The sequence below is a fragment of the Cimex lectularius genome, unplaced genomic scaffold (assembly GCF_000648675.2).
Source record: "Cimex lectularius strain Harlan isolate CLEC.00 unplaced genomic scaffold, Clec_2.1 scaffold286, whole genome shotgun sequence".
Classification (NCBI taxonomy): Eukaryota; Metazoa; Arthropoda; class Insecta; order Hemiptera; family Cimicidae; genus Cimex; species Cimex lectularius.
The window spans coordinates 507,070-524,122 of NW_019392975.1; the positions used below are offsets into that span (position 1 = coordinate 507,070).

Consider the following 17,053-nt stretch of genomic DNA (forward strand, 5'->3'; position numbering starts at 1 on the left):
ACATTGATGGATAAAATAACACAAATATATAGAAACACAGAGACAAGATAAAAGCATGATAGTTTGGTTAACATTGTTAACTGTGGATAAGCCCCTTCAACCACACATGCATTGTGACTTAACCTAGACTACTTGATATTCCTCACGGTAATTGGGGATAAGCCCCATCACGCTAATAAAGTACATTCACACATTCTAGGCTAGGTAATTAATCGGTATTAACAAACCAACGAATAATTACATTATTCAAATGCTTATTAGTGTTAGGTAACCATAATTAAATTTGTATATTGCAATATATTATTTTGAAAAATTGTTTTATTTTTCTTGTTTTTATTTTACAAACTTTAACTCACCTATCAGACTTACGAGGAATTTGGTTTTATTATTGTGTGATATTTTTAAGAAATTAATAAGAGCTTATTATTTAGCACAAGATATAACATTTGTGCCTTAAGTGTGCCAAATGGACTGACGGTTAAATGAAACATTCAACTTGGGAAAATTTGTTGTATTTTCAACGAGGTTGAGAATTCAGCATTAAACATGGTAGGGTCAATAGTTTGAAACAAACAGCGAGATTAGACGGACGAGGACTTGATTAATCAACTTTTCATTATTCTATTAAACTTTTGCATTTTAAAATCGTTGACGTTTTGAAATTTTCCCTAATAAAGCTGATCAGAAAATTTTTATTTGAGACTGAATTAAAAGTCCTGAGCAGCCAAAGGGATAAAAAAATTCTAGCAATGAAAGGGAATTAACAAGTGGATAATTTAGAAGAAAAAACTGTTATTGTCGAACAATCGGTTAAAGCCGAAATCTCCTTCCCATTTCAACGTTGTCCAAAATAAGAATGGCTATCTATGTTTTTTAATGTATTCCCAAAAAATGCAAGTTTGATAAACGATAATCACAGTGTAACTTGACTGAAAAAATAAAAAATATTGTTTGCATCTTATCATACCCAGACATCATAGGCCATTGTTCGTCTTGACCCGGGAACGGTGTTTTTCAACAATCAGAAGGGTAGAAGGCTCAGCATGGATTAGGGGAAAAAGCCAAGGACAGACGGAGGAGGGAAAAGAATATAAGAAGAAGAAAGGCAGGATCAAGCACAAACACACAAGGATACCTACAACAACCATGAAGTCATTCGTAAGTCCAGTCATTTCTCTACTAACGCACTTTTTCACTAGTCAACAATTATAATATGCATTTTTGAAAATTTATTTTTAAAAAAGTTGTTACACCTATATATATATTGTATTAAGTTGTTAACTTCATTTCCTTTATAGATGTCATCGAAAATTATTTCTTAGTTTTGCGAAGCTTGAAAACAAACAAAAATACACAGTCTACACCTTCAAATTTAATACAGAACAATTTTAATTTTTTTAAATTATTTTTCACCCAATTGGTTTGTATCATAATTTAACATATTCGAAAATTAAAAATAGTGTAATTTTTTGTGAGTTTTAAAATGGAAAGAAATTTATTATACAAAATATTAATATTACTTTGTTTCATGCTTCTTAATACCATATTGATTTTGATCGAGCAATCAAACACAAACTCTGGAAGTGATTTTTTTATCACTTTATTTTAATTTGTTTATTTGCCTTTTTTAATAAATACAATAAATAATACCGAGAGGGAGAAACAGAGAAAAATAGTAATAATTTTGTAATAATGACAGTTGATAAACAAATATAATAATTATCGGTGTTTTAATTTTTTATATTTCTGAATGTGCATTTATTAAGAGAGTGTGTGTGTGTGTGTGTGTGTGTGTGTGTGTGTGTGTGTGTGTGTGTGTGTGTGAGAGAGAGAGAGAGAGAGAGAGAGAGAGAGAGAGAGAGAGAGAGAGTCAGAGAGAAACAGAGATAGATAGATAACTTATTGTATTGAGAGTTAATTAACATTAAAAATGAAATGTATATAAGTGTTTTAATTGTTTATGTATTTGAATATGTGCATTTTTAAGAAGGTGGAAGGGTAGAGAGAGAGAGAGAGAGAGAGAGAGAGAGAGAGAGAGAGAGGGAGAGAGTGAGAGAGAGAGGGAGAGAGTGAGTGAGAGCAAGGAGAGAGGTAACTTCTTATAGAATTGGTGACAAATGATTATTTTAAAAAATAAAAATATATATATCTTTTACTTGTTTATTATTATAATGTTTTGAATATCAGTAAGCTCGAATCACAACACATTTATGGTAAAAAATAACAACAAAGATATTTTAATAATGTATCACTTCATACTTTTATGCTGGTGTTGATGTGGTACGAGGCCAGATGCAGACGTCATCCCTTCTACCTCTTTGTGAAGAATCTCGCCTATGGGAGGGTGATGAAGGCTTTATCCTTTCAAGTCAAGTCCGTCGGACTTTTGCAATTGTGGTCAGCCCGCTTTTAGAAGGACGCGAGGTGAAAATAGATGAGCTTTGAAATGTTAAGTTTATGAACTTTAACCCGCCGAATCATTGGTGTCAACATTATTTCTTCTCACTGCCGGTACAAGTGCAAAGGTCATAAAATTTATCGTTCTCTTTCATATAAAACACTAATATTAATAATATAATTGGTTGTAAACATTCTTTGGAAATGCCGAATTTAGCAGTTATTATTTCACTATTCAAACTAAAAGATAAATAAAATGAGTTACACGAGTAAACACACATACTATTTTTAGAGGGTCGATGGCGGAATGTCGAGACCCCCATCGTCCCGCAAATAGGTTAGTTGTATTATATGTGTAAAGGGTGATGGATGAATTCCGCCACACTAATTGAATGAGTGGTATATAAATAAGAGTAAATGTATTCAAGAATGGACGTGAGTACGAATGGGTTTGGTTGGTTGGCATTCGCTGGGTGCTGAATTGACATAGCTGTTGACAGCACCTCACCCCCGGAGAGGTGTATATCTCAGTGGGTGGACGGATAAGACTGAGGTCTGTCCCCGGACTGCCAACACCCGAGGTGAGGTGAATCTCAAGTCTGCCGGCGATTTACTGTTAATAGCAAAAGCTGGAATTGCCGGTGGACTACGAGAAGCGAATAGGCTGAACTGGGCACAGTAGGTACATGTGCGGATTTGAGCCATATAATTTAAGCATTACTTTTCCTTATTTAAATTAACTTAAAAAGAAAAGAGAATAGTAAAAATTCTTTCATCTCTTGGGTAGAATTTAAAAGAAGATTTTTTTAAATTATCATTCCAGGTGTTCGTAGTAGCAGTGCTAGTAGCCATGATCGCCCTAGGCGAAGCAGGCTATTTCGGAGGATACGGCGGCGGCTACGGAGGAAGTGGCTACGGAGGAAGCGGCTGGTCTAGAGGATACAGTGGAGGAGGCTACTCCGGCGGTGGTTGGAGCGGCCGCAGCGGAGGCGGCTACGGAGGATGGAGGAGGGGCGGATACGGAGGTGGATACGGCGGCGGCAGTAGAGTCGTCGTAGTCAGGCCGAGCTACTCCAGCGGATGGTCCGGCGGTTACGGAGGTGGTAGGGGATGGTCTTCAGGAGGATACGGCGGCAGCGGATGGTGGTAAGCCGGATTCAGAAAAAAAGATAAAAGACATACCTGGGCTAATCTAATTAATGTAAATAACCATCAAAAAATATTTTACTTTTATACATTCAAAATTATAAACTTTTTTAAATGTGTTAGTCTTTATTTACCCAGCCATATTTTTGACTCTAGATATTTTTAAACTAGCAGTTCAATTATAGCAATTAGCAAGTTTTTCTTCGATCTTTGAGATAAGTTATCCAGTTTAGTCTAGTAGTCGTTTTCTTTCAGACCTTCAGGCGTTGACTCGCGGTGGCGGTCTATTTGCGGCAGCTTGCCCCATGAAAGTACTTCAACTTAAAATGTAGCTTCTCATAGGTCATTTTTGATCAGGATGGTAAAATTTTGAGGTCTGAATGACGTATGTTGCAACAAACCAGGGCGCGCAGAATATCTTATTAAGATTATTATATTAAGAACTAGCAGATTGTGATGCTTATAACCATAAAAAAATATTTATCCATAGAAGTATTGCCAAATGGGGCAAAGTATTTGCTCACGTACACAAAGAAAAGAAGTGGGCAAAACACGCTGCCTTGCGGTACTACAGAGAAAATAGAATATTGTTCGGACAGTGAGTTTCGATATTTTACTTTTAGCCTGGGACTCATGAGGGTAGTTAATGATGAGTCTGAAGTATGTGTACGGGAGATGTACTGAAAGTCTTTTCTGTGTAGACAAAAATTGGAATACACCCTTTTCCTCTTGGTGTTTAGGAGGCATTGACTTAAACGCCTACAAGAAAAAATGTGAATGACTAAATTTGTTTCAATTTATATATGAATTAGATAGAAAATAACTTATTATGACATATGATATTTATGTACAATTTCTATTTTGTTATGTTAAAGAAAATTTAATTACAAAGAAAAGATCAGGGATAATTCAGTTCCTTCGTCTAGAGGTCATTACACAAAGGAACTAAGTGTTTTTCATTCTTTCAAATTTGCGTTATCCCTGATCTATTCTATATAATTACAATTTTATATGGGTATCAACCATATCAAGATAAAGAGGATTTAGGCATATATTATTTGAATTGAAAACCAACAGTACCACAAGTTTATAAAGGTAGTAAAATTATTTTCATTCGTAAACATATAACTTACACTAATACTTGTTATGCGATCAACCAGCCTTTAATACGATGTTGATTGGGATTCGGGTTGTGGTCTTCAAACATACAATGTTTTTATATCAACGCCCAAGCTTTCGACAAGTTTTATTGCCTTCTTCAGGGGATCTACAGAGACATAGGGACATAATCATTTAAATAGTTATAAATTATTTTGTCAGTTTGTTGTTACTTACAGAACAAAGTCATAACTTAAACACATTACACATTTCACGATATGTATATATACAAACTATATACATATATAATAAATAAATAAAAACCGCTTCTTAATAGCCTCTTACATATATATGCATTTTTTTAAAACAGTAACCATTACTTAACAATTAGTATTCTTTAGGTACATATATATTAACATATTTTTTAACCTCATTGATAGGGCTCTGAAATTGAGCGATGATCGGTTCCACAGTGAGAACAGCAAAAAAGTGCGCTCTATGTTAATAGATAATGGTTACCCAAATCATTAATAAATAGATTACTGGAAAACAGGACAAGAGCAACAAGGAATGAGAATATACCTGTCGAGCAAAAACTTTATCAACCAGTTACATATGTAGCTGGAACATCAAGTAAGTTTTAAAAAAACTCATTAAATTCACTAATTTCGTGATCCGCTTGACCATTAATACTTTACAATTAATTAAGGTTTTTAGTTGAGATGAAAAAAAGCTAACGGCACGAGAGGGATTCGAACCCACGACCTTCGGCTAGATACGCCGCTGCTCTACCACCTGAGCTATCGTGACCTCGATCCACTCGGACATCAACTCCCCATCTCAACCCCACCTTATGAGTTTTCCCTCCTTTTGCCATTTTTCAAATGTCGTGTAATCGGTTTGGATTCTCGACGAAGAGCTTTAGTGAAGTGTACTTCATTTTTAAATCATTAATTCACNATTAGCTTTTTTTCATTTCAACTAAAAACCTTAATTAATTTAAAAAAACTGTTGAAAGAAAAAATAGATAATGTAAAAATTGTTCTTATGATTCTTCCTTCTTGAAGGTGGGATAATAGGTCATCTCAAAGACCTTTTCAAAATATAAGAAAACATCGTAAAAATTGTTTACAAATTTAATAATAAAGTGGGTAAGAATTTTTACACAAAACTTAAAAGTAAAGTACCTCTATTACAAAAATCTAATGTAGTGTATCGCATCAAATGTGCACAATGCCCCACTGTATTACGGCCAAACAAAACAATATTTATCGGAACGTGTGCGGCAACATAAATATGATTGCAGTGATGAAGAAAGGCCGGGAACAGCACTATCCAAACATACATACTAATATGCTACTAAACATAATTTTGACTTCGATGGAGTCAAAATTGTGGCTTCAGAACAAAAACAGGTCGTAGACTTTTGAGAGAAATGATATTTATTCATCAGGATTTACATGGCATGTAATTTAAAAACAGATTTGAATAATTGGAGTGTGATATACAGTGGGATTCTAGAAAAAGACAAGGTCTCTCCGCAAAGATCGTAACAATACTTGCATACATATTTATTTATTCATTTATTTATTTATTATAACGCTGTGATAACATAGAATTATCAATGTACTAGAAATTAAGATCTTGTTGTAAAAATTGTAGAAAATGATTGTTATCAGTAGGTGATAGTGTGGGGAACCTCCCACCTGATAATGTGATAAACACAATTTTCTAGTCAAACGCCTGTGATATTTACGTACCTAAAGAATATTAATTGTTAAGTAATTGTTACTGTTTAAAAAAATGCATATATATGTAAGAGGCTATTAAGAAGAGGTTTTTATTTATTTATGTATTATATATGTATATAGTTTGTATATATACATATCGTGAAATGTGTAATGTGTTTAAGTTATGACTTTGTATCTGTAAGTACAATTATTGTAATTTACAGTAATTTATAAATATTTAAATGATTATGTCCCTATGTCTCTGTAGATCCCCTGAAGAAGGCAAAAAAAATTGTCGAAAGCTTGGGCGTTGATAAAAAAACATTGTATGTTTGAAGACCACAACCCGAATCCCAATCAACATCATATAACTTACAATTTAACCAGTATAAATTGTTTTAAAAAATACAGAAACGAGAAATTGAACCTTTCTCTTATTGACAAGCAGCTCAAAAAACACGTACACTATAAAAAATATGTATTCTCTCCATTTATCCCGTTTTAGATAATCCTCAGAATAGTAAATTTGGCGATTTATGAGGAAAAACACAGGTTATGGACAAATAAGCCATGCCTTCAGGTCATAAAAAAACATTTCGACGGATAAATAGATTTGTTACATCACATATATATACATGGAAAAATATATGACGTTTTAACGCAAAGACTCGGCGCAAGTAATAAATTGCCGTTAAAAGCAATAAATTGTTTTTTTACGTTAAAAGTTATTGAATACATAATATTTTGTTCCTAAGAATGATTGTAGTACTAAAAAAAGCAAATTTTCTAAAGTTGACAATTTGAAAGAAGTTGCAACATCATGACAACAAATACAAGTTTATTCCTGCGGGAGCAATTTATAAAAAATCAATATGACAAATACATAAATAATAAATGGCATAATAAATAATTTCTCGCTTTGTAAGCACGGCATTTATAAACGTTAAAGAAAAATGATCGCTTAACCATTTTTAAATTACAACTCATTAATTCAACATCACGTCGAGTTACTATAAGAGCCATTAGGCCCCAAGGAGATTGAAAGCTAGAAAGGTATTGCTCGCGATTTAAATCTATTAGCGGTTAAAAATGTATCAATAAAGATTCAAGGAGTGTTCGGAGGGTTTATAGTTGAACTTTGGTGAGCGGTAAAATGCATCAAGTTAATATATAATTAGCATTGGAATATTAGTTTAAATGTTGGCTATCAAACAAGCTTTTAGAAAAGTGCTACGACAAAACTGTGCAGACTTCTTCTAAAGATTACATTAATTGAGTTTATTTCAACAAATGTTCCATTAAATTTATTAGGTACATGTATACCTAAATATTATAAACAATTAAAAATCCAGGGAAAACGATATTTTTCTAGCACATTTTTTATTATATTTGTTCGTAATTTACAGCTACGAATATTAAGTAAATATTTTCGATTTATGCTTATTGTATCATTTAAGTCACTTTAGGAGTGCCCTGGACAATACTCCTTAACACTAAAACCTCGTCATTTGTGAAGATCTGGGCCACATTTACTTCAATCGTCATAGAGGATTTGGAATAGTTGGAAGTTATAATTGCCTTATTATTGTGGATGCTCAGTGATTGATAATTTTTTTAGCTGGTTATGATGAGGTCATGTACAAACGGGATGTGAGATCTTTTTGAATAGTATGATTTGAAAGATAAAAGTAACAGTTATAATTTGACGGAGAATTTTATTCTGAATTGATTGAAGACGTTTGGACTTAGAATTCTTAATAGGTTACGATAGCTCAGGTGGTAGAGCAGCGGCGTATCTAGCCGAAGGTCGTGGGTTCGAATCCCTCTTGTGCCATTAACTTTTTTTCATCTCAACTAAAAACTTTAATTAATTGTAAAGTATTAATTGGTCAAGCGGACCACGAAATTAGTGAATTGATTGGAAGGAAATTCTTAATAGAGTTCCTCACTTTATAACGGTACGCCCAGAGTGGTCGTTTTGTAAATTAAAAGATTTTTAAAAATTAAATTAATTCATTCATGTGTGGTTGTAAGAGATGAGGGTTTATGGAAAGGATTCGAATTACGTGTAAAAGCATATGTGTGTAATTGTTAATATGTTTAAAATTATCTGCAATGTATATTGAAAATAGAAATGGGCCAGAGATCTGTCCCTGAGTCTCTAAAGAACACCCTTCCTTGTGCGTACATAAGATAAAAATTCAGTTCCCTGATGTAAAGTGTATGTACTGTTTTGTGGTTTTTGAACGCTATTTTAATTTTGCCTGAGATGAGCAACGTACTTAATTTGTGTGACAACGTGTGGACTCTGGAATGTGTATGTTTGTCTTTCTGGGATTGGGTTGATGATGTGTCTTGCACTGCGGAGGATGTTGTTTTGTGTAGTGTTGTTTTAATTGTTGTTGATTCCTTTAATTATGTTTCTAGGGCAGTTGTTGTTATGTAGGATTTGTTTGTATGTTTGAATTTTTTTTGGTGAAAGGATTCATGATTTAGGGATATGATTCTGTATAATCCTATTTTTGTGTTTTTTGTTATTTTCCACGAGTACAATATTGTTAAAATTTCTACATTTATACTAGGGATCAAATAGATCAATGGGATGTAATAGTGCCCCACCACTTACCCTGAAACTTAAAAGAATGTGTTCTATGTAAATTTATTACAAACAAATCAAATCAATCAATCAAATCAAAAACTATAACCATTTTTATTATCGTGTGTAGGTGATGGTGTGATATATAATGGAGGTAGCGATGTGTGTTCACAGGTTTTTGGTCCAAGTCTGTAGTTAGTAAGCCATCTGTTTATCTTATTTCAAGTGTGTCTACGAACTGTATTTTGTTACCTTTTTCCACCTCATGTGTGAATTGTAAGCGAGGAGAAAGTTGTTAAATATATATAATTGGATCTGCTGCTTATATTGGATCTGAAGGTACTGCTGTTAGAATATCATCAATGTATTTGGTGAGAAAGGTAGTTGTGTATTAACAATTAATTAAGGTTTTTAGTTGAGATAAAAAAAGGCAATGGCACGAGCGGGATTCGAACCTACGATCTTCGGCTTGATACGCCGCTGCTATACCACTTCAAATGGCCACGGAGAGCTTTAGTGAAGTATACTTCATTTTAAACATACTAAATTCACTAATTTCGTGGTCCGCTTGACCAATTAATATATTACAATTAATTAAGGTTTTTAGTTGAGATAAAAAAAGTCAATGGCACGAGCGGGATTCGAACCCACGTTCTTCGGCTCTACCAGTTGAGCTATCGTGACCTCGATCCACTCGGACACCAACTTCCCATCTCAACCGCACCTTTTGAATTTTCCCTCCTTTTTGCCATTTTTCAAATGTCGAGAATCCAACCCGATTACACGACATTTGAAAAATGGCAAAAAGGAGGGAAAATTCAATAGGTGGGGTTGAGATGGAGAGCTGGTGTCCTAGTGGATCGAGGTCACACTAGCTCAAGTGGTAGAGCAGCGCCGTATCGAGCCGAAGATCGTGGGTTCGAATCCCGCTCGTGCCATTGACTTTTTTTATCTCAACTAAAAACCTTAATTAATTGCAATATATTAATTGGTCAAGCGGACCACGAAATTAGTGAATTTGTGTATTAACAGTTTTCAGGCTATGCCGAAGAGTTGTTTGTAGAAAACGTTTTCCTACCTACACTTTCTTTTGGAGATTCATCAAATCCACTTTTCATTTGTATGTATGAGCGTATCTTTCGTCTGTATTGTATGTACTGTACAGTAGCTGTAATTAATAGCCTACCTTGCACAATATGAAGCTTCTTGGAAAAACGTCATGACGTCTTCACGGATTGTCAACGGTTTGTTCTGTTAAAATGTAGCTATATGAAAAATACGTTGAAGTACGTTTCTGTTTTTCAATAGAGCACAAATCGTTCACACTTTCCCTCATTATGACTCCATATATAATATATCATATGTGATATCTATTGTGTTCTTAGCGCCTCGCAAAATTGTACACTTTTACTTCTGTTCCACTTTTAATTTCTGTTGTGAGATATTTTCAAACCTGAAAGATTAATTTTCGAACAATCGTTTCTTTTTTTCTTTAGATTAGTTATTTATGGAATGAAATGTTTCTTCCAGGAATGTCTCGGCGACCCTGTGTCATAAGTTCAGGTGGACAAAGTTTGAATATGTCAAAGGTACAGGCTAATGAAGATAAATTGCGCATTTGGAGGACTTGCTATAACTATATTTCAGCGTCTTAATTAAACAAAGACGCGGATGGAATACACGGAAGTCGTACAATTAGCGGGATTCATTTCCAACTGGCTGAAAAATCATGCTTTTCCCATGTTGTTTCAGTCCTTAAACCGTCATCAGCGTCCAATTTTCCACGGCGCGACTGACAGAGTGATTAGTTGGGACTTGAGACAAAAACAATTGTAAGAATTGGGGGAAACTACAAGGACGGTGGATCCAGTGAAATACTATAAAATGGAATGGCACTATGAAAGGAAATCAGTTGATACGGTGCGGTGAAAATATGAAAGCCTACGTAAGTACTTCGCCCCTTCACTGCTTCAACAATAGCACTTTGTAAAACACCGTTTTTTTCTTTATGTTAGAAAAGATCCTTCACTATAAAATTTACCATAAATTATGTTTATTATAGTTATGTTTGGGCTTAAAAATACGATTTTAATATAGAAACTGAGTGGGTGTTTTTGTTTGTTTTCTCTCTTACGTGTGTGTTACTTTTTTACCAAATAAAAAATAATGATACATATATGTTTGTAGAATAATAAATTCCTTCAGGGTATTTCAAATTTTCAATAAATAGTTAGCCAAATGGGAGACAACCTGCCGTCGTCTCAGAATCCTAATTCTCATGTAGTTTGCTCAATTTTGCCACGCTTCTTGACTTTCACCAAATTCTGTTTTTGGTTTTTCTTGTGGTAGCCAATTTTTGAATTTTATGGGTTTACAGTGGAATATGACATGATCATGTCTTTGTTCTTGTCATACCTTCCGCCAAGTGCATCGTTGACATGCGGAATCTGTTCAAGTACTTCCTGATGTTTCAAGGGTTCTGCCATTTCTAACTTACCCTTCGACTGACTACCTAAACTCTCGTTCTATGCATGGTTCTTTAGGGTAGTGTAATTTAGTCTGACATAGGGTGGCTCCATGTACCAAGCGGAGAAACTACTGTTGGTTCCTTCAATGCACATATTTGTCCAAAGTTTTGAATTTTTGGGTTTCTTACTGCGCGTAGATTATGAAATGTTGATAATTCATAAATGTTTCATATCTCGGATCTTGCCCTTCCCTCCCCAAACGGAAGTCGTTCACACGCAAGTTTGATCGGAATTTTCATGGCTAATCAGAAACTTAGTGATCCAAAAGTTTGTTTTTATCTAAAAATATGGCATTTGCACATGTACTTTGAAAAGAACTCACAAGTAAGTGTTTAGCCATTTTTGCCATTTCCAATTAGCTTCGATTGGACGGTTTCCTTGATAGATTTTCAATCATATCCTCAGGTGGGTCTTTGGATTATATTTCAAAACTTAATTATTTCGTAAATTACTGTTCGGTTTGACCAGATCTAACTCTCGTTCTATTCATGAATCTTTAGTTTAGTGGAATTTAGTCTGTCCTAGGCTGGCGTCACTCTACATACCGGAAGCTTTGAAAGTGCCGATGATTCGAGGTTGTGTGAGTGATATGAATATGTATATGTTCAAGTAAAACCATAATTCCTTTGGGTATGCTTAATATTCGGTTCAAGATTCTTCCAGCTATTTGCTAACTTTTGATTCCTAGTTACAATAAAAGGCAAGGGGTAGTAATGTTTATGCTATGATTATGTTTTTAGCTAAAATTAACAAACGAATTGTATCCTTTGTGGTTTAAAGACTAAAATTATGCTCTAACTTCAATTATTAGTTCGCATTTAAAAAATTTTAAATTTAGATTGCAGGAGTTTTCCTTCTTGTCCTCGTGGCACTGTGTGGAGCCGGCAATATCGGCTACAGTAGCTTCGGCGGATTGGGTGGATATGGCGGATACGGAGGAGGCTACGGAGGGTACGGCGGATTCGGCAACGGAGGCTGGAGAGGATCTGGAGCTGGAGCTGGATCAGGATACGGCTGGAGAGGAGGCTACAGCGGATACGGAAGACCAAGCTACTCAGGATGGTCCGTCTACAATGGACGCGGCTACGGTGGATGGTAGTGACTTTAACTCACGATGACAAACAATAAAAAAATTAACACATCCAGGATAATTAATTGATATAAAATACATGAAATTGTTTGTAAAAAAATATATTTTTTTAATATAAAAAATAGCTTTTCCTTTTAAATAAAGAGTCAGCTTTATTAATATTTATTGGATACATTTTAAATTTGAGTTTCCATGCGTTTCCCCACACACATCTTTCTGTAAGTTTAATGAAATTAGCAAATCTTTATTTAAAAAAAAGGTCTGACTGTAACAAAAAGATTTCTGCATACCGAATCGGTTGTTTTAATCAAACAGAGCACTAGTTTAAATGGAAAATCATAATTTTTTTTCAATTATTATTAAATTAAATCATAAAACAATGGACATTTATGTCATTTAAATGCATTTTAATATCCTATTTATTTTGTATTTAGATAGTACACTTTAATAATTGATTTACAGTGCACTATCACTTTTAATAAATATAATTGGAAGTTTGGTAACTTAAAAGATATGCACCTGGCAGACAAAAGCGAGAATAGAGATGATGAAACTACATCATGGCTCAACCTTTTGCACGACGTCTTCAATAAAAAAATAAAACTATTTTACAAAAATAAAAACTATAGTGCCATGAAATTGGTTAATTTTGTAAATTTAAAACCAAATACATTCATGAGGTTCGCAGGAACTTCCTTGAACAAATGATCGTAAAAAAATTGTTGGGCAAAAACATTTTTTAATACACGTATGAAAATTTTACAACACATTGCATCTTAAACACTCATGAATTCTTCGAATTATATGAAATATTAAATGTAAAATAAAATGCCGCACATAAAAGTATGAGAAATGGGACAAAATAGCAGGCATAAAATGCAGAACAGTGTAGGCGCAGAAAGTCCTTTTTCCATCCTGCAACACTCCAGAAATCTTTAGGAGAAAGATACTCTGATATGATAGTGTATTCCTTCGTATAATTTCAACAAGTGTGTTTGAAAACTTAACTTCAATTTGGTATAATAAATCCTAAAAGAGCGAGACAGAGAGAGAGAGAGAGAGAGAGAGAGAGAGTGAGAGAGAAAGAAAGAAAGAGCAGCGATAGACATGTTCTCTCGTGACTGAGTTCTCTCGTGGTTTGGGGGGTGAGGAACCCCTTGTCTGACTTAATATTTAACTTGCAGATTTATGGCGTTATTTGGCCTTTCTTATAACGGAATAAGAGAGTAAAAGAGAGAGCGCGGAAAAGCGAGAGCCATGCATCTCTATGCAGCTGGGCAGAGTGATGGATATGATTCTTCATAATTTTAATGTAAAAAACATGCTGGGAATGGTACTTATTGATGTGGAGAAAGTTTTGACTGTTTTTGGCGCAGAGGGATCATATTTAAACTCGTCATATCAATTTCGCAACTACCTAACACAATTAATTAGTAATTACCTAACCAACAGGAAGTTCTTTGTACGAAATGACGGCATAAGGTCAACTTTAAAAAATCTAAGAGCTGGGGTCTCTCAAGGTTCTGTTCGTGAACCAACCTTATTTAAAATCTTTACAAACGATCTTTGCAAGCTAAAAACTATAGCTGAATTGGCTCTTTTGTTGCCCCGTATCGAGTTGATTCTATGCTTAGAGAATTATAAACTATAGCTAGGTGTTTTAAATATTTTGAAAAATGGACAAAAATGGAATAAAGGTAGCAAGACGGAAGTAATACTGTTTACTCGGCACAGACCACACATTTCAATCGTCATAATAAATAACTCGTCAATATTGTGGGCTAAGAAGTCAAATACCTTTGAATATATCTGGATTCATGACTTAATTTTAGTTACGATATTGAAAAAATGCTCAAAATCATGGACCATCTTAAAGTGTCTTTACCCGGTCTTTAAAAAGCGTTCATATGGAGGGTAAAAATATAAACCTTATTTATGAACTATACAAACCTCCGATAATAACTTACTTATTTGAGGAAATATGTCTAAATCCAATTTTGCTAAACTCCAGCAGCAAAAGACTGCTGTAAGAATTATTGGAAAGTTTCCATGTTGTATTCCAATGGACTACATGAATGTAACCGTAAGCATACTTAGTTGAACAACCCACATCTATATATCAATTTTAAATTTTTTTTAAATTTTTCCATACATAAACATATTGTTTCAAACTACCACAACACGACACCTGTGAAATGGGAAGGAAAATGGAATTTTCGTGATGAGGTAAACAAGTGGTTATCGACAGCAGGTTGACGTAAGAATTGTCGCTTCCCTGTTCAATTTTTTTTAAATTTCTCGGAACAAAGGTTGTAGAGCCTAAAATTTGCGAAATCATGAAGGTTCAAAATGTATGAAGTCTTGAAAATCGGAAGAGGGAGTGATCAGTTTTTCTCTATGTAAAAACCACGTTTTTGCCTAAAAATCGCGAAAAACTCTACAAAGGTTGAGAAACCGGACTAAGTGGAAGGGGACCAATTGAAAGCTTATTACAATTTCATATCGATTGCTATAGGGCACCGCTCCAGGACGATTTCCTTGCTCCACAGCTCAATTTGAAGTTTTGGTAACAGTGAAAAAATTAATGTTCCCGAATTTTTGAATTGAATGATTGAAGCTAAAAAACATCTAAAAACTCCATCTTATTCGGCGTATTTTTTTTTAATGAGATCTAGCGTAGGTCTGTGAGACTTAAAGGCTGAGAAAATAGGCATTTACAAAGTTGGTCATTTTTTTCGTGCAAAAACCAGGTGGTCGGGTTTTACTGATGGGCAGTGAATATAAATTCTGTTAAATGTACTTTAGTATTTATTTATTATTCGAGTTAGTTAAAATAGCAGTGAAGAAGGAGGTTTATGTTATTTAATATGTGAAAACTTTTTTAAATTTTGACTACGTACCTACCCTGAAGAAGGCGAAATAGAAAAGATAAATGGTGGAGTGAGCGTGTTGTTCAATCTTTATAAAAAGATAGTTTCTACTCAAAGTAAGTTGTTTTCAACCCTAGTCTTATAATTCATGTCGAGAGACCTGGTTTTAGAGCTCCTTCAATCTGTTGATGAGCTGTAGGCTCGAAATCCGAAAATAATTGTAAATTAGTGATTTTTTAAAATATATATATATATTTAATTTTTTCGTTCTATATTTTTANATTTTTATTTTTATTTATTTATTTTTATTAATTAATAAAAGATAAAAATTAAAATGATACCTTAATAATAGATTAGTAAATTAATGATAATATTAATAAATATTTAATTAATTAATTTGATTATTTTGTACGTCTAATATTATTTATGTACATATTTAAAATAGGAGATAGATCAAAATCCACCATATTATTAATGCAACTATCTCCATTTTCAATTTTACATTTTTTTAATTTCAAATTTCTAAAACCAATCTAGTTCCCTCCCTTTGTTGAAACAATGTAACACTATTGTAATTAAATTTAAATTGAATTGTGTTTTGTTTCTTTTAGAAGGTCCTTAAATTCCGAAAATTTGTTTGATTTAGCAAATGTTCTTGAATTGTAGTTTTTTATTTATCTACCGCTTTGTCCTATATATTTAATGTCGCAATCATTATATGTATATATCATTAAGTTGGTAAACTCGGCTTTTTGTCAAGTTGTCTACTTATCTTTAGGTTTTGAGAGGATGTTTTTAAGTGAACTCGTACTTCTAAAAACTATTTTAAAACCTTCTTGTTTTAGAAGTTTACCTACTTTTTCTGATAATTCACCAATATATGGCAAACAACGGAAACCTAATGATTCATTTATGGTGGGGTGGTTGAGTCCTATTGTTGCTTCTTTCATAGTTAACTTTTTTATTCTTTTATCTAGCAACCTATCAATAAATATATCTTGATATTCATCAGTTTTTGCTAAAATTTTAATAGTTTCTATTTCTTTTTATAGTTAGCGGGTGTTAATGGGAGTTTTAACAAACGAAATATATCGGAGAAACCTAGGCGTTGGGACAATATACTATTTGTTTTTCTAACCACAACCCTAATCCATGAGTCTATTATTCGGTAAAGGCTGGTCGATGGCATAGAAGAAATAATTAGTACCTTTATTGTCTTTTGTAATGCCTGGGTTTTTAAATATATTTTCCCCTAAACTATTTTATTTTTAATGTACATTTTAAGATAAAATGTTTCTTATATTTAATGCAGACTAGGTGAAAAAGGTGAAATAATGCCCAGGAGCCTACGAGTACATGTATGACTTTGAAGAAGAAATAAGAGAGAAGAAAAACAGATTTTTAAAATATATAATTAATATTTATTTAGAAATCGTGAGATGCGGTCTGGTGTGATGTAGGTTTCAGAAAAACATTTTCTTTATCGTGCCAACGTTTCGATCTTTATGGAGATCATCTTCAGGGCCTGGGATTTACAAACATTGTTTACATATAACAATTACATTTTCGATGTGGAAAAGTGAATTTATACAATGCAA

The 17,053-nt window shown here is 33.6% G+C and overlaps 2 protein-coding genes across 2 annotated transcripts; both read left to right on the forward strand.

Moving 5' to 3' along the window:
* Positions 1–958: 958 nt before the first annotated feature.
* LOC106665459 (glycine-rich protein 3-like) lies at positions 959–3,628 on the forward strand. Its single transcript, XM_014391875.2, has 2 exons — positions 959–1,158; positions 3,221–3,628. The coding sequence occupies exons 1-2, from the start codon at positions 1,147–1,149 to the stop codon at positions 3,545–3,547; spliced, it is 339 nt and encodes a 112-aa protein (XP_014247361.1). The 5' UTR covers positions 959–1,146; the 3' UTR covers positions 3,548–3,628.
* A 7,182-nt stretch (positions 3,629–10,810) lies between these two features.
* Positions 10,811–12,737, forward strand: LOC106665462 (keratin-associated protein 19-2-like). Its single transcript, XM_014391879.2, has 2 exons — positions 10,811–10,912; positions 12,334–12,737. The coding sequence occupies exons 1-2, from the start codon at positions 10,865–10,867 to the stop codon at positions 12,592–12,594; spliced, it is 309 nt and encodes a 102-aa protein (XP_014247365.1). The 5' UTR covers positions 10,811–10,864; the 3' UTR covers positions 12,595–12,737.
* The last annotated feature ends 4,316 nt before the right edge of the window (positions 12,738–17,053 follow it).

What these genes read in the sequence shown, in the direction of transcription:
- LOC106665462 (XM_014391879.2), top strand. Translation starts at nt 10,865, where the DNA reads ATGAAAGGAAATCAGTTGATACGGTGCGGTGAAAATATGAAAGCCTAC. An exon ending in GTGAAAATATGAAAGCCTAC is followed by an intron (nt 10,913 to 12,333) that starts GTAAGTACTTCG and finishes TTTTAAATTTAG; the next exon opens with ATTGCAGGAGTTTTCCTTCT.